General features: G+C 36.6%; 1 protein-coding gene across 6 annotated transcripts in view; it reads left to right on the forward strand.

The window, feature by feature from the left end:
* The window catches only part of LOC148272324 (uncharacterized), a 52,176-nt gene extending 28,097 nt beyond the window's left edge, over positions 1-24,079 (forward strand). For 5 of the 6 annotated variants that reach the window (XM_088240194.1, XM_088240192.1, XM_088240197.1 and 2 more), the window contains 7 exons: positions 2,013-2,140; positions 3,068-3,190; positions 5,919-6,085; positions 9,069-9,242; positions 10,245-10,369; positions 12,419-12,558; positions 16,208-24,079. In XM_088240194.1, the coding sequence (XP_088096320.1) occupies positions 2,013-2,140; positions 3,068-3,190; positions 5,919-6,085; positions 9,069-9,242; positions 10,245-10,369; positions 12,419-12,555 (854 nt within the window). In that variant the 3' untranslated portion in view covers positions 12,556-12,558; positions 16,208-24,079. The remainder of the gene's footprint in view (positions 1-2,012; positions 2,141-3,067; positions 3,191-5,918; positions 6,086-9,068; positions 9,243-10,244; positions 10,370-12,418; positions 12,559-16,207) is intronic. The other variant, XM_088240196.1, reaches the window with a different exon arrangement.
* The last annotated feature ends 2,843 nt before the right edge of the window (positions 24,080-26,922 follow it).

The raw sequence follows: 26,922 nt of genomic DNA on the forward strand, positions 1-26,922 counted from the left end.
ATGTAATTGTCCCATTATAGATGTTGTAAATAATCATAAATATTTAGGATTGATTCTAAATTTAGCTGGGGTGTTCATATTGATGGAATCTGCAACAGATTAAGGACTGGCTTAAGGTGATTCATGAAATTAAAAGCATACTCCCTTTCAAAACGTTAAGATACATATATACCTCGCTCGTTGAATCCATTATATCTTACGGAGTGCGTGTCTGGGCTCTGGGCCTGGGGTCTCACCTTCCGGTCTCATCTGGGTAAAATTTATGATATTCAGGTGAGACTGTCGAGGGGGATTGTACCGGATAGCATAATCCGTGAGGCGAAACATATGGGCGAAGGTGTATATTTTAAATTCTGTAATGTCCTGCCGGTAAAACAACTTTGTGACTACAAATTGATTGTAGATCACTCTGTTGATCCGGAATATAAAAAAAGAGTTTCCCACACTCACGACACTAGATTGAAAACTGAGGGCTCCCTGTCTGTTCCCCGAATTACAAATTACTTTGGAGAGCGAACATTAAATTGCGTTGTTCCAAGATTGTTCAATGATCTCCCACAAACCATCATTAACATGAAAAATCTTCAAATGAAAAAAAAAGAACTGAAGAAATATTTTCTAGATACTTTTTTATAGTGCCTGTTTATAAATAAATCTGTAAAATATAAATAAAATAAATGTAATATAAACCTGTCATAAAAAAAATGTGTCCCACCGAAAAGTCTTTGGACTTAGTGGGTAACAAATTGTTATATGTATTTTTTAAATAATAAAATAAACGCTGCTCTGCAGCACTGAAACTGAAATAAATATTTCACATCGACCATGTCGGGAATCGAACTCGAGACCTCTTGCATGGCAGGCTAACACGCTGACCATTACACTGCAAGGCCGACAAAGGATTAGAAGATACTTTTTTTATTTTAGAGTAATTAAAAAAGGAAGTTAAAAATATTAAAAAAGTATAAAAAAATTCCTTATTTTTAAAGGGCAACAAAATATATCATAGGAAAAAAAGTAATTAAGTTAATATCTTTAGTTTGGATAGTTTTTTAAAACGAAGAAAAATTTTGGATGTTTGGGATCAATGAAATATTACTAATAATAATATCAGTAGGTATTATTTTCGTACTGTGAAGCTTCTTAAAAATGTATGAAAAAATAATTAAAATGATTTTCAGTCCAAAGCTACTCCTAAATCTCTGATGGACTTGACGACATCAATTTTGTAGTTTTCTCTTAGGTAATCGAAGGAAATCGGTCGTTTTGTTCTGTGAAACGATATTATTTAAATATTTAGTTCTAATCTTTTGACTTTACACCGTCGGTTAAAAGAGTCATTGTCTGATCGGAAGAGGAAGAAAACATCCTACTCACAACTGCACAGTCTTTCTGGCGTCGCGGTGCTTTTGTTTTTGTAAATTTATTGATATCATTTTAACTTTGCTAGAATTCCACTCGTCCATGCGCACGATGATTGGTTATCTAGCTTTCAAATATCAACTTTAAAATATCTAAATTTTGTAAATGGGGTCTAGAATTCCAATCGTCTATGCGCTTAGTAGCTGCAAGACGTGTTGTAATCTTACTCATTTTTATTACTGGTGTTATTATTTTTTCAAATATCATTAATACAATAAACTTATTTGTCAATTTTTAAAATGTGTAAATTGGGGCTAAATTTCTAACTGTCTATGCGCTCTGTAGCTGCAAGACGTCTTGTAATCTAGCTCCTATCTGTTATAATTTTTGATTGATCTTAATTGAAAACGAGGAACTAGAATCCCAACCGTCCATGCGCTCTGTAGCTGCAAGACGTACTGGGATATTTATTAATTGTACAGCGCCCTCGAGGTGATTTTCACAAAAATGGCGCTATATAAATTATCCAACCATATATAAATGATCGGTAGATCGCATGGACAGTGAAATGTAGATTTAGGGTCTGGTCAAGTTAGCCACTACATTAGATGATCCCATTGAAACTTTTATGTTTTTTTTTGCTTTTTCAGCCGTACCTCCCCAGCGGATCAACGTCTCGAGCACCAAGAAGCCGAAGCCGCCGCCCCCCTCCAATCCGCCGCTGACTTCGCGGGAGCTGGAGGCCGCCGCAGCCAAGAAACGCACCAGGGACGAGAAGGTGGGCCATCCAGATCGACTAATGTCTCCGTCAAATGCCGATACTAGTTTAAAAAAATATATACAGTAAAACCCCCGTTTCACGTTTTTCAAGGGAGCAACAAAAAAGTGTAAAACTGAGGAAATTAAAAATGTATGGAAAAAATGAAATTTCATTGAAATATAATTGTTATTATTATTATTATTATTATTATTATGGATAACTTATATAGCGCCATTTTCGTAATAAAATACCTCAAGGGCGCTTTACATGGTGATTCTATTGTTAAGTTAATTTAATTGAAGCTTTTAAATTTGTAATTTAATTAAAATAATTTATTTTGTTGTCACGTGCTACGGATTTATTCAAATGATTTAGAGAAAAAGTGGGTTTTAAGTTTTTTCCGAAACATCACTTCACTTTCACAGCCTCGCGCCTCTGCTGGGAGAGCATTCCATGCCATAGGGCCTGCGACCGCAAATGCGCGTTCACCAAATTTAGTGCGCTGTTTGCGTAGAGGTATAATAACTTTTCCTCTCGCCGTAGACGTAGCTGATCTAAGCGTGAGACGCCTGTCAGCTAGTTCATCTGGAATGCATAGTTCCCTTAGATATTCCGGAGCCGAGTTGTGCAGTGACTTATACATAAGCCAACAGAGTTTGTATTCGACCCTCTGTGGAAAACGTAGCCAGTGTAGTTCCCGAAGTAGTGGAGTGGAGTGAATTATTGTACTAGACTATTCATTTAAAAATAGACTTCATTTTTTCCATACATTTTTCATTTCCTCACTTTAAAGTTTTCCTCAGTTGAACACTTTTTTTGTTGCTTCCTTGAAAAACGCAAAACAGGCGTTTTACTGTATCTCGTTTGTTCATATCTCGGATGTTAAAAGGGTCGAAAGTCGACAAATTATAATTTGTCTCTCTTACGTTTGGCTGTTCTTCACAGGTCTTGGAGTGGCAGCGTACGCAACTAGCGCCCAACCACAATAAGAGCAAACGCCCCGAAAAGCCGCCGCCCCCCGTGGCGCCCACCTCGCCGCCCCCGCAGCCGGAGCGACCTCCCCACAAGGTAACAACGTGCAGAAATCAAATGAGTTCGGCCGAAAAAAAAGCATACTTTTTCCTCGGAGCGGGCGTCTTAAGTATCGACGTTACAATATCGGTCTGTCTCGAGATCCGACCTATCGTCATGTTCGAGATGAGACATTGTTCCAGAGATAGACTCATTATAAAAAAAAAATCTTTTGATTTTATTTTTGCACCACAACGAGCCAGGAGGCCCAATTACAGTGGCGAATTACATCACAGAACACCCAGGCTTGAGAAAAATCTTGTAATTTTTTTTGTGCTCTCTCCGATAATCGAACCCGGAACCTTGCGTGTGTGAGACAGGCATTTTGACCACTACGCCGCGGAGGCCGCCTTTAGTTCGTCCTTTAAAAATTCCAATACATCTTGGTCTAAAATTAATAATATTCTTCGCAAATTCGCCCGAAGCAGACACCGTTGTCTATTCATTTTCGCGCTCACTAAATTTTCTTCGCTCACGCGTTATCGCGGCCAAATTTTTGTATTTTTTTTTATTTAAACTCTTTTGTTTTTTTTTTTTACAATGTACATCAGAGGTAAAACAGAGTATTAAAAAATAAAGGATAATTACATAGCAATGAAATACATATTGACAGTAAAAATAGTAAACAAAAATCCCACAAAGGTACGGCCTGTTCGTGGGTAGACAAGAAATGATTAGGAATTTTTGCTCCTATAATAAATAGACAGTTATAATATTTTTGTGTAATATAAAAAAGAGAAAAGAAAATATTCTGTTAAAGATTATAAGCTAACAATATTTTGAGTTTGTCCAAATTTTTGTAGACAAGGACTGGGTTCAACTCCCTGGGGAGCTGTTTATATTAACATATTACAACAGAGATAAAGAACATTTAAGAGAAGGTAAAATAGAAGTCTAGGCATCTACAGGGCTTATGACCTGTCAATGGCTGGTTTAAGTGGCCACTTTACACACCGTGTAACATTCACCATTCTGCCCATATTTGAACATCCATATTCCTTTAATTCTTTCATCTGTTGACGTTTGTGAAGTTAAAGAGCTGAAACCTTTATTTATGCGGGTGAGATTCATCTAATTGAATTATTTCACCTACATACTAGACTAGGCAACGCCTGAAAATGTTATTTTTTCAATTTCTATACTTCATGGACCAGGTGGATTTATCAACAATATTTTGAGTTTGTCCAAATTTTTGTAGACAAAGACTGGAATCCTAAATCTAAATGATCTCGATCTCTGCTGCTATACATTAACAGCTCCCCAGTGAGTTGAATCCAGTCCTTGTCTGCAAAAAATTGGACAAACTCAAAATATTGCTATAAAATATGTCTTTTTTAAGATAATAAACGTTTGGTGAACCAAGGCAGTAAATATAGGCAGAATGGTGAATGTTACACGTGGTGTGTAAAGTGGCCACTTAAACCAGCCATTGACAGGTCATAAGCCCTGTAGATGCCTAGACTTCTATTTTACCTTCTCTTAAATGTTCTTTATCTCTGTTGTAATATGTTGATTATAAGCTACTTTTTTTTATAGTAATTAAAAAAGGAAATATAAATATAAAAAAACATAAAAATATTCAAGTTTGTAAGTGAAAATTCTTGATGGAAGTTCATTGTAATTTATTATATAAATAAAACACGAGTGATACTTTAATCCACAAATTTGGAATATCCAGTGACCGGTTTCATCGCTTTCGCGACATCTTCGAGACTGGTATCTTTATTAAAAAGTTAAAAAATAATAGAAAATAATAGAAAAAAAAAATAGAAAATTTGTCGATAATGATCCTTAAGATAAAAATAACTTTATTTAATTTACTTACACATAACTTTGAATTATGTATCCTTGCCTCTGTTCTGTATAAATACATTTAACTTTTTAATAAATATACCAGTCTCGAAGATGTCGCGAAAGCGATGAAACCGGTCACTGGATATTCCAAATTTGTGGATTAAAGTATCACTCGTGTTTTATTTATATAATAAAATAAAAATATTCCTTATTATTAAAGGGCAACAAAATATATCATAGAAAAAAAGAGTTCATATCTTTAGTTTGAATCCAGGAAAGTGCGTGTTTTTTAAAAGAAGGAAAAATTTGAAAGTTTGGGATTGATGAAATATTATCAGTAAGAAAATAATTAAAAAAATTTGGGCCTATAAAATATGCATGTCTCTGTGCGAGCCTCGTTTTACAATGTGCTATTTCTAGCGCACGATTCCTTCTTTGACTCGATCTATTTGAATTACTTGTGAATACATTTTGGTTCTTAAATATATATTTAAAGCATTGAAAACAGTATATTTGTCTTATTTCCAAAAGTTTAGCTTCTTGGAACAATTGGAAAGAAAAGTAATTAAAAAAGTATTAAAAATTGTACCAGGCCTCTGTCCTGCGGGGTCTAAGCCGTTCACAGAGCTGGAACAAGACTATTGTCATGTCCATCGTATTGTCCACATCTAAATGGCCCTTCATTGTGCCAGTTGCGTATGGCTTCAATCGTGCGGGCTCACCCACTGCATCGCTCGCTTCTTTGGTAGGGATAATTCATTTACAAATTGCGAGCAGTCTGTTGGTCAATTTTAAAATTTACACCGATCGATGCGGCTTGTCCCATTCAACTGAATGTACCAAAAAATCATAGTCTTATTTTTGGCTAAACTTACTCGGACGACTTAACAAAAAATTCTGTGTGAGTCAATTCCCTCCCCTGTCCTTTCAGCTGAAGACGCGGATCAAGAAGGAGGGCGAGCGTCCCGGCAAGAAGCGGGAGGCGGCCAGCGGCGGCGTCAGCCCGGGCGCCATCGCCGCCGCGCTCGCGCAGGACTCGAGCGCCGAGGACGACTCGAGCAGCGGCGAGGACAGCGCCCAACACCCCCCCGACTCCAGGTGCGCTCGACAAATTGTGCCCCGTCCACTGTTCTAAAGTCACCGTTTTTGGGAAGAGCAAAAAACTGCGGTCCTTAAAATATAGCTTGATTGGAATGACAGTTGTCAGCAAAAGTGACGACATAACTTTGTAGTAACATCTAAGGAGTGATTTATATTGACACACGAAAAATCATTCGTATCTGGCACATTAATTAATTTTTTCAATACAATGCTCGACATATAAATCAACATAATTGTATTAAATCAGCTTTAAAACTAAAATTATTATTTATTGTTATGCTGATATAGAGCCAATGTCAAATATTTCTAGTCTACAAAAACGTAGAACTAATATTGACTCCATATATATGCTCGGCATACTAAATGGTATAATCGATGTTCCATCATTACTGGGACAAGTAAAATTCAATATTCCGACTCGTAGGTTGAGAAACAATGAAGTACTGTTCATCGATCAGCATAGAACAAACTATGGCATTAATTCTCCGATGACCCGTCTTTGTCGTACTGACAAGACAAAATCTGGACTTTTTTGGTTTAAGTTTACAGCGATTTAAACGAGCACTAAATAAATAGTCCAGATCTTGTCTCGATGTCCCTTATGTTTGTCAATGCTTCGTTCTTATTTTTTTTAAATGTTTTAAACTATTCTTTAATTGTAATATTTAAACCCTTTGAATTGTATACAAGGACATGGACATCGAGAGAGCATGTTACCTTGCACTTAAGATGTTGGGTTTTATTCTCCGAACTGGAAGGGTTTTTGAGAATCCCCGTACACTCAGAATTTTGTACATCTCGTTGGTTCGCTCGAGGCTCGAGAGTGCATCGGTGATATGGAGTCCGCGCGAAGCGAGATACTCCCTCACGTTGGAGAGGGTATCTCCACATGAGGGAGTATGGTAGTTATCCGTGGCTCTATCCCACTGGGTTCCTCTCGGGCATGCTTGGGACCGATAGTTTGCAACTTAGAAGGGATGGGTCTGCACTGACCCATTTTTTCAGTAACTCGGCCATTTTAGAGAGTATCAAATTTTATGTTCCTGATGGCTATCTCCGACAGCGTCAGCGCAGACTGTTTTACCTCCCGGTTTCCAGAACCAACCTGCCTCTGGAAGAGCAGTCAAGCAGCTGAACATTATCACTTTGGAGATAGACACCTTTCACATTAGTGAAACTATGTTTTGGAGGCAAATACTCTCGCTATTAGAGAGTATTATACCTTAATAATGTCGAACCATTGCTCGAGGGTTCTTGGTTTGATATAAAGTTCCAATTAAACGTCTTAAATCCTTTGTTATTTGTTATGTTACTTTGTGAATAAATAATTTGAATTTGAAAAAATGTCCGTTAATAAATAAATAAAATAAACCTTATTTTTAATGACGTTCTTACAAGGTTACGTCATTTTGCAAAAATGTTAGAGATGAGACAAATTGATCAAATAAAACATATTAAAATTTATTTCAACAGAGAGGGAAAACATTGTTGAGAAGGGAATATGGAAGTCTAGGGCTTATGACCTGTCATTGGCTGGCTTAAGTGGCCACTTTACACACTGTGTAACTCTCTAGGGAGGAAATCCAGCCGGTCTGCAAGCATTTGGACAAACTCAAACAGTGTTGAATAAAAAATAATTCATTTGTTGTTATTCATTCAAAAAAGTATTTATTGTCTTTTTTTTAGTAAATAATTGTCTGAAACACACTATAATATTCTTGTTTTTGCGTTTTTATATCAATTTTAGGAAACAGAGTCTTTCGTTTGCGTGAAAAAACTGATTAAATTGATTTGATCGGTACATGGTCAGTGATCAATAATTTCTCATCATTAGTGACATTAGTTTGACAGCTGTCATTTTAATCAAGTCATATTTTAAGGACTATAGTAGAGCAAAGACTATTTTTTCAAGTTCAGTACGCACAATGCTACCACAATCGCGCCAAACATTCGGGTATATGGAGGCCTTGAATAATTCAAACTTTAATTCAAATATATTCAAACTTAACTCAAAATAATTCAAACTTTACAAGACTGCTTTCTTCTTCAATCAGACATTAACTCTTTTAACCGATGGTGTAAAGTCAATAAATTAGAACTAAATATTAAAAAATGCAAAATAATGTCATTTCATAGAACAAAACAACCAATTTCCTTCGAGTACCTATTACAAAACTCCAAAATTGATGTAGTCAAGTCCATCAGAGATTTAGGAGTTGTTTTGGACTATAAACTGACATACAACGAGCATATAGATAATACAGTCAATAAATCACTGAAATTACTTGGCTTCATTAACAGAATATCCTCTGATTTTACTAATGTCCGTACAATCAAAACTCTTTATTGCTCGACTGTTCGCCCTCTTCTAGAATATGCCTCCAGAATAGTGGTCTGGTCTCCATTCTATGTCAATCGCATAAATCACATTGAATCAGTCCAACATCGCTTGCTTCGAAAAATAGCGTGGATGCTCGGACTAGAGAGAGATAATTATTCTTACGCTGAAATAGAGTCAATGTTAAATATTTCTAGTCTACAAAAACGTAGAACTAATATTGACTCCATATATATGTTCGGCATACTAAATGGTATAATCGATGTTCCATCATTACTGGGACAAGTAAAATTCAATATTCCGACTCGTAGATTGAGAAACAATGAAGTACTGTTCATCGATCAGCATAGAACAAACTATGGCCTAAATTCTCCAATGACCCGCCTTTGTCGTATTGTTAACTCAAGACAAGATCTGGACTTTATGGTTTAAGTTTACAAGGATTTAAACGAGCACTAAATAAATAGTCCAGATCTTGTCTCGATGTCCCTTATGTTTGTCAATGCTTCTTTCTTTTTTCTTTAAATGTTTTAAACTATTCTTTTATTGTAATATTTAAACCTTATAAATTGTATACATGGACAATGTCCGTTAATAAATAAATAAATAATGCATAAAACCCTAATCTCCGTGCCTCGTCAGCAGGCTCACGCTGTCGGAGAGGTTCGGCAAGATGGCGCAGTGGTCGGCGGACCGCGGCGGGCTCATGGAGAACATGCACATCACGCGGCGCGCGGCGGGCGAGGGCGGCGCGCTCAGCGTGCGCATCGAGCAGCGCGCCGCCGCCGCCGGCGACGACCCGCCCCTGCGCTTCGCGTGAGTACTTTTTAACATTTTTATATGGGAGTTGCTCTATTATTTACCTTGCTTATAATATACAAGGTTTATATAAAAAAAGGTGGATTTTCCTGCAATTAAATTTATCTGAACAAACTGTTAGGATCAGGGGGGATATACTTATGTAGACCAATCGGGAACTTCTCAGCATTTGCTCATGTGGAGAGGATACCACTTAAAACTCTTCAGGAGAAGCCGGCCTGTTGGCAGCAGTCAACGGGCCTGCCGTTCCACTAGACGAGTGTTCGGCATTTTCTTCCCTACTTTAGTTTATTTTACCAATTGCCTGCACTATATTGACCGTGTATGATACTACCGATCCCCCACTATCAAGTTTTGATGTAAGTACATCGGTTTATACCGACGAGTCTAGAACCCCTCGATACGTTTATCAGATTATAAAATTTTATTCCACCGAACAATTTTTCCTTTAATTATGATTTATTGAAAATTTTAATGGTTTTGTGGTTGGCACTTTTTTTCTTAAAGGCCCATTAAAAATATGAGAGAGAAATAAGTAACTTTTGAGGTCGAATGAAATTTCGACATAGCTGTCACTTTAATAAAACGAACGCCTAGATGTAAAAATAATGTAGCTAGGTTCTGTCCTATTAACAAGTAAGAGTATCTAGGCGTTAGAAAGTTACCACTCTAAAAAAAATATTTAGTTATTATATTTTTTCCATCTATTTTACTATCTTTTCGAGTGTATGTATCGAGACGTTAAAGGAGCCGGCTTTGTAGTCGATCGGTAGATACATACAGACGATCGTAAAGCGTACCGTCTAGGTGATTTCCAAAATTCATACAAAATTCATGTTTAAGCGAACATTTTTTGCTTGAATTGGGATTTATCGGAGTTTATAATAGCTTTGAAGTGAGCACTTCTTAGCAATCACACCTTTGATGATAATGGATTAAATTTCTTGCATAGTTGTAACAGATTTGTCGGAGACTTGAGCCTGTCCCTCTGATCCCCAGGCACTCCCCGGCCCCCGAGGGCCACTACCCCGAGGAGCTGCTGGCCTCAGCGCCTGTGGGCATGCCGTGCTGGGACGATGTGCATGTCCGCTACGACTACTACAAGAAAATGGGCTACCTGCGAGGTAACCGCATAGTCCATGGATGACATTGACATTTTATAGTCCATGGATGACACTGACATTTTATAGTCCATGGGTGACATTGACATTTTATAGTCCATGGATGACACTGACATTTTATAGGCGGCCTCCGTGGTGTAGTGGTCAAGACGCTTGACTCACGCACGGAAGGTTCCGGGTTCGATTCCCGGTGAGAACACAAAAATTAAAATGTGATTTTTCTCAAGCCTGGTTGTTCTGTGATGTGTTTCACCACTGTAATTGGGCCTCCTGGCCTGTTGTGGTGCAAAAAAATGAAATGAAATGAAATAGTCCATGGATGACTTTGACATTTTATAGTCTATGGATGACACTGACATTTTATAGTCCATGGATGACATTGACATTTTATAGTCCATGGATGACATTGACATTTTATAGTCCATGGATGACACTGACATTTTATAGTCCATGGATGACACTGACATTTTATAGTCCATGGATGACACTGACATTTTATAGTCCATGGATGACACTGACATTTTATAGTCCATGGATGACACTGACATTTTATAGTCCATGGATGACACTGACATCTTATAGTCCATGGATGACACTTACATTTTATAGTCCATGGATGACACTGACATTTTATAGTCCATGGATGACACTGACATTTTATAGTCCATGGATGACACTGACATTTTATAGTCCATGGATGACACTGACATTTTATAGTCCATGGATGACACTTACATTTTATAGTCCATGGATGACACTGACATTTTATAGTCCATGGATGACACTGACATTTTATAGTCCATGGATGACACTGACATTTTATAGTCCATGGATGACACTGACATTTTATAGTCCATGGATGACACTTACATTTTATAGTCCATGGATGACACTGGCATTTTATAGTCCATGGATGAAACTGACATTTTATAGTCCATGTATGACTCTGACATTTTATAGTCCATGGATGACACTGACTTTTTAATATCATAATATAAGAATTGAATATGTTCTCAGAGTAATAATGCGCCAAGCTATAGAGGAGCCCAAACGTAGGAAAATCATTCCATAACTATTGGGTATTAAGTTAGCTACAGTTCGCAGCAAAACAATGGGCCTTACTCAGGTCGAGAATTGCCAAATGGGTATCAATTTGCATTGTAAATAATTTTAAATATGTGCCTGTGTATTTATTATTGCAGGGTTATTCCAATTTATTTTTCTATAATTCACCTACATTTATTTTATAAAACTGAAAATACATGTGTGTGTTTATTTATTTATTCATTTTATTCACAATATACTTATGTTACATTTATTGAGACATAAATCCCAGCTCCGTGGAACCAAAGTCCCGTGTTGAGTTTGTCTGTTTGTCCGTCACATCTCCGAAACGGCGAGCCGTAGCGGCCTGGAATTTGGACGTCATTTTAGATGCGATTTCAAGGTTAACGATGCTATTTTCGAGTGAAATTTGAATCGACCTCTACTCGATAAAGACTCAAACTTTATATGGATGCCTATTGCGGCCCCGACATATTGCCCGTAATCAACTGTCATTATCAACAGTAAACATACTTTAATTCACAAATTTATCTCCTAAATTGAAAAAAAATAATATCTGAAGTAAATATGTTGATATAAGGAAAGTTTTTAAGCAACGTAATACACGTGTCGGGACAACAAATGCCAAAAATCTATTTAAATCTTGGGAAAATATTGGGATCCAATTACCTGTGAAAACTGACTCCTTTAACAGCTTTGAGGCTCCTACTGCTGCAACTAAACGTACTGCAATTCACCATAGTGGATTTTTATTTATTATAACATAAATATCCAAGTTATTTACAAACAAAGCCAAGCACAGCGACAAAAGCATCCGTTAGAACCGTTATGTGTTTGTTGTCAAACAAAACAAAATGGCCACCAATTTGTTGCCAACCAACATTGCTTGCGTTCTATGAAACATAGTGACAGGGCTTCTTTATAGGTTACGCATTATTACTCTGAGGTTCTGCCAATATATTAATATATCCCATCCTCTTCTTGCAGGTCTTTCTCTGTCGGACTACATAAAGTGGGAGGAGTGGTGGTACCGCTACCAGCAGTGGCTGAAGCAGGAGCGCAACTACGAGCGCTGGCTGCAGGCCGGGCGCGGGGGGCACCGGCGCCGCAGACCGCAGCACTAGGAGGTATGCCCGTGTCCGGGCGCAGATTGAGAACGTGTCTTTTTTGTCTGTCTGTGCGGAACACAAGTCCCGAATAAGGAAATCGAATGGAGACGAGTATATCGCCTACCAGATCGACTGATTTAAGTGGTGTAACACTGCGAATATTTTTTGTACCTGGACTGGCGCCTGACACTACGATAGAACCCTTTTAATACCCTCTCACCGCTCTTATTTTCTCGCCTTCACTTTCGCAGTAGTAGCTGCTCAATTGCGAATTAATCTACTCACTAATGTCAGAGACACCCTTTCTTTATTTACATTTAAATCCAGATTGAAATGTCACCATCTAAATGTTAGAGTTGACCCTTTCTCCTTCTTCTTTACTTCCCATCCCCTCGCCTCTTTCTTCATAGTGTACTGTAAATTTTTAGTTAATTTTGGTTTTAAATTTTCGTATAATAGAATATGTCCATGTACTTGTAATTTTCTCAAACTGAACAGTTTAATAAATAAATAAATAATATCTCATCGAGTCCGGTATCAGTCGGCTTTGTAGTGTAGTGGTCAGCGCGTTTGCCTTACAAGGGTCTCGGGTTCGATTCCCGACGTTTTTAATTTTTATAATATAGTCTGGCATATTGATTTTATCCAAAAATGTTTCGAGTATGTCCAAATGCTTGCAGACCGGCTGGATTTTCTCCCTAGGGAGTTGTTCACATGCCTAGAATGTTCTTAACACCTAGACTCCCATATTCCCTTCTTAAAAATGTTTTCCCTCTGTTGCAACAAATTTTAATATTAATTTTATAGTTCCCGGAAATTTGTTCGCCAGCAGTTGTTCGCAAGACATTTGTTCCCGGGTTTTTCTTCGAGACTTGTTCGCCACAGCACTTCTTCGCGTTGACATTTGTATGTTTAACATTATTGATTATTTTTAACCGAAAACGGAGGATTCAAGTTTTGCTTAAATATTTCGTACGAAATGGATTTAAGTGAAAAGGTACAAATCATGAAACGCACCTAATGGTGTATAGGGCACTGCATTGATACACGAATCGCAGCGTATCTTGATCATTTTTCAGACAAAACTTACTCTTTCATAGAACTAACTATGGTTTCCATTACCCTATGCCCAGAATTCTCCGGTCTGCCAACAAACATACCAGTCTTGATTTCTTTGACAACAAGTTGTCTTCTTTCAAACGATCACTGAATCAAATTCAATTATAAACACCTCTCTCCCGCTTCCACTCCCACAAAGTCTACTATAAACCATTTTCTAAGTCTTTTTTTTATAATAATTTTCCATGTATAAATGTGTCCATAAAAATGCCCATTGGGCGTATATATAAATAAATAAAATATTTTTTTGTTACATGAAGGTAAGATGATCCGTCTTACGCTTCGGGTACCAGTCCAGGGACTATGAAATATTCTGGTGTGAAAACACGCTTTTCAAATAAATATTTTATATCAACCGTGGCGGGAATCGAAACCGAGACATTTTTTTGCATGGTAGGCAAACGCGCTGATCATTACACCATGTGGCTGACATTTTTGTTTACTTCTGAATTATCTTCTCTCGGCACGAAGACGCCAAGGCTACCAGATTACAGAGAACTCCCTCGGAGAGCTTTTTCACTGTAGATTTTAGTGAAGTAAAAGAGCTGAGACTTTCATTGTTGCAAAATATTATAACTGTCCATTATTTACTATAGGAGCAAAAATTCATTAGCATTTTTTTGTATACCCACAAACAGACCATGCCTTTGTGGGATTTTTTGTTTACTATTTTTATATTAATATGTATTTCATTGATATGTAATTATGCTTTATTATTTTCCATACTGTTTTATTATTATGTTTATTGATAAAAAAAAAAAAATTAAATAATAATAAAAAAATTCAAAAAAGAGATTAATCTGATTGAACTATTTCACATGCTAGGCGCAAATATAGGCAGAATGGTGAACGTTACACAGCGTGTAACGTGGGCCTGCAAACACTGAGACATGTACATTTTCTTCTCTAAAATCTTCTCCATCTCTGTTGTTATTTATCAATTGTCTACAATTTACATGGATAAATGTATGAAAGAATTGAAAAGTATGGACGTGGGAGCGAAAATGAGTAATCTAATTGTCAGTTGCCTTCTGTACGCCGACGACGCAGTCCTCCTAGCTGACAGCGAAGAGGAACTGCAATCCTCGGTTACAAAGGTTTACGAAGTGTGCAAGGAGAGTGATTTGCTAATGAATGTGCAAAAGTCGAACGTCGTGGTCTTTGAAAGAAATGTAACTATGACTGAATGTAAGATTGTAGTAAATGGAGATAGTTTGAAACAGGTCGAAGAATTTGTATATCTGGATACTAGAGATGGAAATATGGACGAGGATATTGAAAGGAGGGTTAGTGCCGGTAACAGAGTTAATGGTGCCTTAAAGTCTGTCGTAGCAAATAAGTGTCTATCGCAAGAGGCTAAATTAGCAGTTCGTAATGGAGTTCTGGTACCAACCCTAATGTATGGAAGCGAAGCATGGAGTTGGAAAAAAAGGGACGAAAGTAGACTGAATGCTGTTGAAATGCGATCCCTCAGGCGAATGTGCGGAAAAACAATGTATGATAGGTGCCCTAATGTCGAAATTAGAGCAGAATGCAAGGCTGAGTTGAGCATTATCGACAAAATTAAGAAAGGTCTTTTGCGATGGTTCGGTCATGTGGAGCGAATGAATGATAAAAAAAACATCTGGATTTACAAAACAGATATCAAAGATGGCGACAAGTTATCCATTTTAATATTCAAACAAATGCATCTTTTTTATTTTTAAACGAATCTATTTTTGTTGAAAACATGTGTTCAAGGTCACATAGCTTTTCAAAAGTTGGAATGTTATGATTTCTTTGGATCGATTACGAAGATACACTTTTAATTCTGAATCATCGAGGTTAGTACATCGACAGCTATTAAGGAAATCCCTACCGCACAATTTACATTTCAAAAAACTGAAAGTGACAAAAATAGTGCTCAATGAAGATTTTTTTACTTTTATTCTAATTTTAAACTGTTTTGGGGTAACTGTTTTTTATATAGTTTTCACTCATGTTTTTATATATATTTAATATAATATGTAAATGAGCGTTTTTATGCTTCTCCAGAATATTTCAATTTTGGGGCCATTTTCAACGAGTTATAACAGTTCGTTATTAGAAAATGGCTATTAGGTTGTGAGAACGGAGAACGAACCTCTGATGTTTAATCTGTGAGTCCAATAATATACCTATCTAATCCGTTCAATAGGAGGACATTAAATGTTATATACAATTAACGTATTAAAAAAAATCTTTCTCTCAAATAAGTCTAAAAAGATTTATGATGCGAATGTGTCCGGTTGTAGAAGTCGAGGGAGGCCGAGAAAGACATGGCATGATCGAGTACAACAAATTCTTGAAAGTGGTCATGTGAAAAGTCGGAATAATCGACGTGCGTGCATGAGAAGATGTATGAATGTGAAGGAAGCAAAGGAAGTGTGCCGGGACAGAGTGGTGTGGCGTTCTATCCTCTCTGCCTACCCCTCCGGAGAAATGGCATGATGGTTAGTTAGTTAGTTAGTTAGTCTACAATAATTTGGACAAACTATAAGTATTAAAATGTTTTTTTTTTTTTTTTCAGAATGGTAAATGGACGGCGAATCAAATCTTATCAGACGCAACATTTCTGCCACGGAATCGAGTGCAACTCTTAGATTTAAGTTGTTTTTAAGTCGTGTGTTCGTGGAGCAAGCCTCGCGGCGGGATTACCGCGAGTCCACGCAAACGCGGGGCTTTCGTCGAGCGGCCGTTCCGCAAGCAAACGTATTTGCGTCCGTTTTTGATGCGCTCCGACGGGCGTGGATAACGCAGCCGAATGATGGGTATACAGTGGAACTCGGTCATTGCGAGGAAGACGGGACCGATTGAATTTGCTCGTCATAAGCGATACTCGTTATATCAGAGCAAGGGTTTTTTATACAATTGCTATTGCACATTGTCACTAAGCAAACAAGTAAATACTCAACATTATTTTGGTACGTGTATTTTGTACATACACAAATCTGGATTTCTCCCAAGGGGGAGTAGGTATATATTATATAGGTATTCATTGTGTAATAAGATCTGGTCAAAAAATATAAGTAAAAATAAATTGCAGTCATCTGCAGGCGATTACTAGTACTTAATTTAACTCGGAAGAGTCTTAAATACATAAAATAAAGTAATATGCTAATTAAAAATACTTAACTTCAATATCAATACATAGATGGCGCTCCAACTCGCTTGTGAATGGTTTCTCGTTTAATAACATATATACAAAAATCAAAAATGTTACCTGTGTGGATATTCGCTAATAAGCGGAATGGGGAATGTTGTAGTACCTACTTAAAGTGGCCACTTAACCCGGCCAATGACAGGTCATAAGCCCTGTAAACGCTCGAATATCCATAATCCTGAATTTGAAAAAATTCTACCTCATCTCTGTAGGGATATAAATAAAAAAAAAAAAAGTAAATACTCATTGGAGCAATGCTTTATCGACATTATAGTCTATAAAATTTAACTAATGTGACTAGTGGTGGGGAAATACTGAGCACTGACCGTGTACCGATCAAATCGATTTTATCAGTTTTCCATGCAAACATGAAACTCTGTTTCCGAAAATTGATATAAAAACGCAAAAACAAGCCTATTTTAGTGTGTTGAATTACAATTTTTACCAAAAAAATAAGACCTTTATACTTTTTTCATGAACAACATCAAATTATTTATTTTTTTATTAGATCAATTTGTCCCGTCTCTAACGTTTTTGCAAAATGATGTAACCTTGTAAGAACGTCGCTAATAATCGGGTTTATTTTATTACAATATTTGAGTTTGTCCAAATGTTCGTAGACAAAAGACCGGACTTCACCACTGAAATCAACTGGTCCAAGAAGAAGTTAAAATATTGAAAAATTGTTTTCTAGAAATAATTCAGTCTGATGAATCTCTTCGCAACAATAAAGGTTTCAGCTCTTTAACTTCACTTGAATCAACAAATGGAAGAACTGAAAAATATGGATGTTCAAACATAGGCAAAATGGTGAATGCTACGCAGTGTGCAAAGTGGCCACTTAAACCAGCCAACGACAGGTCATAAGCCCTGTAAATGCCTAGACTTCCATATCCCTTATTTAAGGTATTCTCCATCCCTGTTGTAATTTGTTAGGTTGATTTGAGTTTTTTTATTAGCTTTAAAGCTGATTTGATATATTAATGTTTTTTTGCACCAAAACAGGCCAGGAGGCCTAATTACAGTGGTGAATTACATCAGAGCACCCAGGCTTGAGAAAAATCACATTTTTAATTTTTGTGTTCTCACCGGGAATTGAACCCGGAACCTTCCGTGCGTGAATCAAGCGTCCTGACCACTACACCACGGAGGCCGCCAATGTTGATTTATGTGCCAAGCATTGTATTCAAAAAATTAATTAACACGCCAGATACGAATGATTTTTCGTGTGTCAATATGAATCACTCCTCAGACGTCACTACAAAGTTATGTTGTCACTTTTTCTGACAAATGTCATTCTATAGGTTCTCATTACGAGAATGATGTTTTTAACAATTGAAGATTTTTGTGTAATTTTTGACAATGTTTTTGTTGAGTACGTCCGAGAAGCAGCTCGTTATAACAGTGAATACCATGAACTAAAATGTCGGCCGATGTTTCCTCGTTGCATCTGAGATCTCGCTATTGCCGAGTTCGACTGTATTTAAAATCATTCAAACACGTTGAGATACGAGCCCTGTGAATGTCTGCAAATTATTGGATGCACGCAAAATATTTTTATAGATTTTAAATACTTATATGTATTATAAAAATTATGTATAAATAAAAAAATTTACGCAAATTAACTCTATGGAAGAATTTTTCTAAAAACGGCCCTCCGATATTAGACTTAAATTATCTTTCGAATATAAAACATGTTTTCTTGCTGGCAGTAAAAATTAAAGCATCTTATTGTACGGCCGAGTTTCTCCAAAATGTATGAAAAAATCAATAAAAATTATTTCATTTTTTGGTTCGTGTACCTGCACACAAATCTGGATTTTCTCCCAAGACGGGAGTAGGTATATATTTTTATTTATATCCCTACAGAGATGAGGTAGAATTTTTTCAAATTCAAGATTCAGGATTATGGATATTCGGGCGTTTACAGGGCTCATGACCTGTCATTGGCTGGGTTAAGTGGCCACTTTATGTAGGTACTACAACATTCCCCATTACGCTTATTTAGCGAATATCCACACAAGGTAACATTTTTGGTTTTTGTATATATGCTACGAATCAAGAACCCATCCACAAGCGAGTTGGAAGCGCCATCTATGCATTGATATTGAAGTTAAGTATTTAATTAGCAGATTACTTTATTTTATGTAGTTAAGACTCATCAGCCGAGTTAAATTAAGTACTAGTTATAAAAAATCTGGTAAAAATATAAGTAAAAATAAATTGCAGAGTCATCTGCAGGCGTTTACTAGTACTTAATTTAACTCGGCTGATGAGTCTTAACTACATAAAATAAAGTAATCTGCTAATTAAATACTTAACTTCAATATCAATGCATAGATGGCGCTTCCAACTCGCTTGTGGATGGGTTCTTGATTCGTAGCATATATACAAAAACCAAAAATGTTACCTGGTGTGGATATTCGCTAAATAAGCGTAATGGGGAATGTTGTAGTACCTACATAAAGTGGCCACTTAACCCAGCCAATGACAGGTCATAAGCCCTGTAAACGCTCGAATATCCGTAATCCTGAATCTTGAATTTGAAAAAATTTTACCTCATCTCTGTAGGGATATAAATAAAAAAATGATTTCGACAAAAATGAACCGCAGTAAAACAGTCTTAATTGGGGATTGTTAATATTTATCTATGATTGCATTAAAAATATTTTGTATTTTTTCAATCAATACCACAATTCATTTTATGAAGGTACTTAACCTTAAAAACACCAAAAAAAAAAATAATTTGCATAAAATGCATACAATGATTTTTTCCCTAAATATTGGTAAATTTTGTTTATATGGTATCACTTTTTTTAGTATGGCACCACAGAATTTCATCTGTCATTTACATCGCGGCAAAACTGTTGCACACTTTTAAGATGACTGTTTAAACTATCTTCTCTTCAAATAATATTTCTATTGCCAAATTGTTTTACTTTCTGCATCGTAATTTATCGATGTAAAGACTTTATTCTTCCTAAACGTGCGTCAACCGCATGTCACTATTTAGTAAAATGTCAAAATTAGGCACTTGAACAAAATGGTCAATTACACTGCACCCACTTTGAATTTAGTTTGAGGCGATAATTTGCACTTTTTTTGTTTACCTCGATTTTATTCACCATCTTGGGCAAACGCGGTTGTCTTTTGACAGATCAAATGAGTTTCGAAAAAATTTCAACGTAAACCAGGGTTATGAAAAACGTTAATTGGAGGAATATTTGAATGATAATGTACGGAAAACTGGGAAAATGTAAAAATGATGTTTTTCTGTATTTTGAATGGCGTGACTAGTTATCCAAAATCAACCAATGACAGAGTATTGTGATACATTTCCCCGCTTTCAAAATCTCAAAACTTAACAAAAGCATATCTCCGCTAATTCTGATACATAAAAATATTTTTAAAAACCGCCAATCTTCCTCATTCTGATTCAGAACGAATCGACTTCAAACAAATTATCACGCTGTTTACCCTTTAGAGGTGTGCAGAGAGGATAGAACGCCACTTTAATCTGCCTCTGCATACAGACTTCGCTTCATCTACATTGGTACATCTTCTCATGCATGCGCGTCGATTACTCCCAATTTCGATTCGGCCGTGCCACGTCTTGTTTCACAGTATTTCGCTGTCCCTGGACCAGCATCTGAAGCGTAAGACTGATAACCTTACCTGCAGTGACTGATGATCGAACTGCTCCGCATTTGGTTTACAAATGCAGTGCCCTATGCATCACCGGATGCGGAAAGTGTATCGATGATAATAATGAAGGTCTGGTGAGATGTCTTTAGGAGTCAGCACATCCCCAAGGGAAACTGATGTGCGGCCTTAGTTAGAAAGATCACACCGTAGCTGAATCACAAATAACTATCGACGTGCTTAAAAACATGCTCATTTGAGCGATCACAATGAACATGCTTAAGTTATCGCAGTCATAAGTCAACGCATGTGTAATCTCTAAGTCAACGCTCGTGTCGGTTTGTTTTTTGTTTTCCTCAAAAATAAGTACAGTTCACTGGGGAAAATTCGGCGTTTACTATAAAAAATAATTCAATATATTGCATTTGCAAAATAGTAAAGAGTATCTAATACATTTTTAACTTTTTAATATTTTTTTTTTCTATTGAATATGTTCTGTAACTTGAATTATAAAAATAAAACTTTTATTTTATTGGTTGGTTGGAAGAAATTGCCATTTGGCAATAAGCCCTCCAATGTACAAATAACATCATGTACAAAAAGTTAAATAAATAAAAAAAAAATAATACAAAAAAGTGATTAAATTACAATTATTATGGCGACCGATTTCCTTGACGTTTGGCAGTCGGCTCGCCGACCGCCGGCTAAATGCAATGAACAGCGTAATAAATAAATAAATAAAAATAGCGGTTTTGGGATATTTTCCATATTTACAACGGTGAAATGAAATATGTTGACATTTAATATTGGGTGTTCGCGGATGTTGCATTGTCATCGCGAATACGATAAACAACCACGGGGAGAAATTGTTATCACGTCGATAGTTATTTGTGATTGAGCTACTGAGAGGGTTATATCCAAACATGTATACAGAGATTCGTACACGAGTATTTAAAAATGTATTTTTTAAGTTTTACACAGGGGGATTATTTATTTTTAAATTACTATGTACTTTAATATAATTATATTTCAAAATGTTTCTCTTTTTGAATGCATTATTTATGTCTAAAGCATTACTGAGCAGTCGAGCATAATTGTGTAATAATATTTATCATGTAACGCAGTGACTGGTGACTACCGAACATCTACGAAAACTACCCCTCTGATATTTTTATCTGTTATGCTATCCATAGTGTTGAAACGGTGCTTTATCTGTTTAGTTTTTTTATTGTTTACTTTTTGGCACAAACACTTTACAAATTTACTATTATGCTCAATGTTTGTTTTTGTAAATTTATTGAAAATTTTAAGTTGCCAGAATTTCACTCGTCCATGCACTTTGTAGCTGCAAGACGATTAGTAATCTAGCTTCAATAGGTAAATGTTATCAACTATCAAATATACAAATTTAGTAAATGAGGTCTAGAATTCCAACCGTCCGTGCGCTCGGTAGCTGCGAGACTTGTTGTCATCTAACTTCTATTTTTATAAATTTGTTTTTTAAAATATCACTAAAACTCTTAACTCCATTGTCAAATAAAAAAATAGAAATGTAAATAGGGGCTAGATTTTTTATTGTCCATGCGCTCTGTAGCTGCAAGACGTGTAATCTAGCTCCTATATATCATAACTGGAGACGAGAAACGAGAATCCTTACCGTTCATGCGCTCTGTAGCTGCAAGACTTGTTGTCATCTAACTTCTATTTTTATAAATTTGTTTTTTATTTCATTTTTTAAAATATCACTAAAACTCTAAACTCCGTTGTCAAATAAAAAAATAGAAATGTAAATAGGGGCTAGATTTCTAATTGTCCATGCGCTCTGTAGCTGCAAGACGTGCTGGGATATTTATTTATTGTACAGCGCCCTTGAGGTGATTTTCACAAAAACGGCGCTGTATAAATTATCCAAATTTAAATATATAATGGGTTTAAAAAAATCATGAATATAAAAAATGTAGGCTAGATTTCATACTTCTATGGGTGCCAGTAAATGTTCTTTGTCGGAGTTGCCAGTTGTGGTATCTGAACGTTGGATGTCTTCAGCTGCGTAGCTGGTCGGCGGGTCGATCACCGGCTGTGCGCCACGGCTTCTTGGGCAGGCCGCCCGCGAACCTGCGTACCGCGCACTCGCTTAATATCTCAGAAGGTCGCGTAATAAAGAACAACAATATTTTCGGTTTGTCCAAATTTTCGTAGATAAGGACTAGATTATATTGGATACTAACATATTACGAAAATTTGGACGAACTCAAAATATTGTCGATAAATCCACCTGGTCCATGAAGAAGTATGGAAATTGAAAAAGTAAAATTTTCAGGCGTTGCCTAGTCTAGTATGTAGGTGAAATAATTCAATTAGATGAATCTTACCCGCATACATAAAGTTTTCAGCTCTTTAACTTCACAAAAATCAACAGATGGAAGAATCGAAGAAATATATAGATGTACAATCAAAACTCTTTATTGCTCGACTGTTCGCCCTCTTCTAGAATATGCCTCCTAGAATAGTGCTCTGGTCTCCATTCTATGTCAATCGCATAAATCACATTGAATCAGTCCAACATCGCTCGCTTCGAAAAATAGCGTGGATGCTTGGACTAGAGAGAGATAATTATTCTTACGCTGAAATAGAGTCAATGTTAAATATTTCTAGTCTACAAAAACGTAGAACTAATATTGACTCCATATATATGTTCGGCGTACTAAATGGTATAATCGATGTTCCATCATTACTGGGACAAGTAAAATTCAATATTCCGACTCGTAGGTTGAGGAACAATGAAGTACTGTTCATCGATCAGCATAGAACAAACTATGGCCTTAATTCTCCAATGACTCGTCTTTGTTGTATTGTTAACTCAAGACAAGATCTGGACTTTTTTGGTTGAAGTTTACAAGGATTTAAACGAGCACTAAATAAACAGTCCAGATCTTGTCTCGATGTCCCTTATGTTTGTCAATGCTTCTTTTTTTTTTTTAAATGTTTTAAACTATTCTTTAATAGTAATATTTAAACCCTATAAATTGTATGCATGGACAATGTCCGTTAATAAATAAAATTATAAATCACAACTCGTAGCGTTTGATAAGTGACAGGACGCCGTATGTAAACAAACGACGCATAGAAAAAGGAAGCTATCTACAATACTCTATAAAATCCATAGACGTCCGAAGACATCATACTTGATGACGTCACGAATTGTTTGTTTTTGGCACCATTTAAATGGCTAGAATTTAATCCTTTATATCTCTCTTATTTCTTAACAGATTTTCATAAAAATAGTACCGATCGGCTTGTGATTTTTTTAGATTAATTTATTAGCTAATAAAAAATCTACGATAATTGCCCATTGAAAGAAAACAAGGAATCAAAATCCCAACGGTCCTTGCGCTCTGTAACTGCCAGACATGTCGGATATTTAATGCACAACGCCCTTGCGGTGATCTTCACAAAGGGCGCTGTATAATGATGCATTCACAGGGAAACACACGATAAGCTGTACATATATAACATATAGATTTAATTTATTATTAAGGAATCTCAATGTACATTAATTTGTTCGCATTGGAACAATTAAAAACAATGAATATCGACTTTTATCGAATTTTATTTTTCACCGAATCCTTTCCGAATCCCTTCTAAGCGAAATTGGGTTGTGGTCTAGTGGCTAGTGTTGCGGACTTTCGGGTCAGAGGTCCGAGGCTCGAACCCCACTCCACCTCAACATAATTCCCATTTTCTAACAGCGAGTCATTTGTGACTCGAAAGTGGCTCGATGATTTGGGGGCCACATGAACTGAAGTAATATCTTTTTTTTATTAAATTGAAAACATATTATACATAATTTTTTATAATATTCCCAAGGAGTTTTTTTTAAAAACTCATTTAGGGACATACATATAACAATATTTATTTAAAGACGTTTTTACATTGTAAACTATATTTGTATATCTGGGTAGTATGTTTACTAGAGATGGAAATATGGACAAGGATATTGAAAGGAGGGTTAGTGCCGGTAACAGAGTTAATGGTGCCTTAAAGTCTGTCGTAGCAAATAAGTGTCTATCGCAAGAGGCTAAATTAGCAGTTCATAATGGAGTTCTGGTACCAACCCTAATGTATGGAAGCGAAGCATGGAGTTGGAAAAAAAGGGACAAAAGTAGACTGAATGCTGTTGAAATGCGATCCCTCAGGCGAATGTGCGGAAAAACAATGTATGATAGGTGCCCTAATGTCGAAATTAGAGCAGAATGCAAGGCTGAGTTGAGCATTATCGACAAAATTAAGAAAGGTCTTTTGCGATGGTTCGGTCATGTGGAGCGAATGAATGATGAAAGAACGGCTAAAAAGATTTATGATGCGAATGTGTCCGATTGTAGAGGTCGAGGAAGGCCGAGAAAGACATGGCATGATCAAGTACAACAAATTCTTGAAAGTGGTCATGTGAAAAGTCAGAATAATCGACGTGCGTGCATGAGAAGATGTATGAATGTGAAGGAAGCAAAGGAAGTGTGCCAGGACAGAGTGGTGTGGCGTTCTATCCTCTCTGCCTACCCCTCTGGGGAAATGGCGTGATGGTTAGTTAGTTAGTTAGTTAGAATAATAATTATGATACACTACAAATTGTGAAAAGGGTATGAAAAATAATTAAAAATAACAAAATAAACATAATACTAGGCATGGAAGTAAATTCAAAATGATGTATACATTATACAATCTGGGAAAGAAACGTTTAAAATTATAAAAAGTTTAAAAATTACATGTGTATATACAACGCCCCCCGCGTCGACAACAATAACGGGGAGCAACCCAACGTAGAACAACCCGCGAACAACACAGAAAACCAACCAATAGAAGAGGCTCCTGTCAATACAAATAACCAGGCTGCTGATCAAATGGTGGTGCAGGAGACACAGCCCTCCTATCTCGCCATTACTTGGACCGTAATTACATCATTCCTCACCTCTCTCCTCCCCGATGCCCCGAACGCCATTTAATCAACAAATATCTAATAGTAAAGAGACCTTTCCAAAGATAAAATATATCAACAATGTTTGATTATGTCCAAATGCTTGCAGACTGGCTGGATTTCCTCCCTAGAAGAAGTATAAAAATTGAAAAATTGTTTTCAGGCGTTGCCTAGTAGGTGATTTGGTTCAGCCGGATGAATCTCACCCACGTGATAAAGGTTTCAGCTCTTTTACTTCACAAAAGTCAACAGATGGAAGAGTTGAGGAAATGTGGATGTTCAAACTTTGGCAGAATGGTGAATGTTACACAGTGTGTAAAGTGGCCACTTAAACCAGCCAATGACAGGTCATAAGCCCTGTAAATGCCTAGACTTCCATATTCCCTTCTCAAAAATTTTTCCCTCTCTGTTGAAATAAATTTAAATAAAATATATCACTCGAAGAATCTCGGTGGTATTGTGTGATTCTGAATCCGTGAACTGATTGTCGTCATCGGTCAAATCAAGCGGTCGGTCGGTATTAAATAATCTAGGGGGTATGGTATTGGATTGAGTCGATGACGGCCGCGTAAACCACCATGTGAAATCATTTTAGGACAGTATTAAATGCATAAAAGTGTTGATTACAGACATAACTATGGAAAAGAAAAGAATTGTGGTCTTGTGGTAGTGTTGCGGTCCTACGGATCAGGGATTCGAACCCCGCTCTACCCCAACATAATTATTTACAGCTTTTAGGAATGGCCTCACAATTGAAATATTTGCGTAAATAACTCGATCTATGGTTTCCTAAGAAAGCGGAGCCGTCGCGCAGTGGTGGATGATATCATTAAGTGTCTAGAGTGCGTTGATTGTGAGCAGAACTTCAAACAGCGGTGCCTTCATTTTCCGAACAGTCACTAAAGCAGTTTTTTTTTTTCATGTATCTGTGAGCATTTTTGTGTCTGAAAATGGAGAAATTTTCATTTTTTGTACGAATGCACATTGTGTAATATGATTCTTAAACATCTTACTCTCCTCCGAACAATAGTTTTCGACAATATTCTGAGTTTGTCCAAATTTTTGTAGACAAGGACTGGATTCAACTCCCTGAAGAATATTTAAGACAAAGTGATGTAGAAGTCTGGGCATCTACAGGGCTTATAACCTGTCAATGGCAGATGAATCTCACCCGCATAAATAAAGGTTTCAGCTCGTTAACTTCACAAACATCAACAGATGAAAGAATTGAAACTGAACTTGTACAAAATAAAAAAAGTTTTTTTTAATTAACAAAATTCACACGCACACCCAATACAGGTTAAAAAAATATCAACAACAACAAACCATCACGCCGTTTCCCCGTAGGGGTAGGCAGAGAGGGTAGAACGCCATAACACTCTATCTTGGCATACAGACCTCGCTTCCTCTACATTCATACATCTTCTTATGCACGCACGCCGATTATTCCTACTTTTGACATGTCCAT

This window comes from Micrasema longulum, unplaced genomic scaffold (assembly GCF_059751315.1).
Source record: "Micrasema longulum isolate JH-2025_06_02 unplaced genomic scaffold, ASM5975131v1 h1tg002377l, whole genome shotgun sequence".
Classification (NCBI taxonomy): domain Eukaryota; kingdom Metazoa; phylum Arthropoda; class Insecta; order Trichoptera; family Brachycentridae; genus Micrasema; species Micrasema longulum.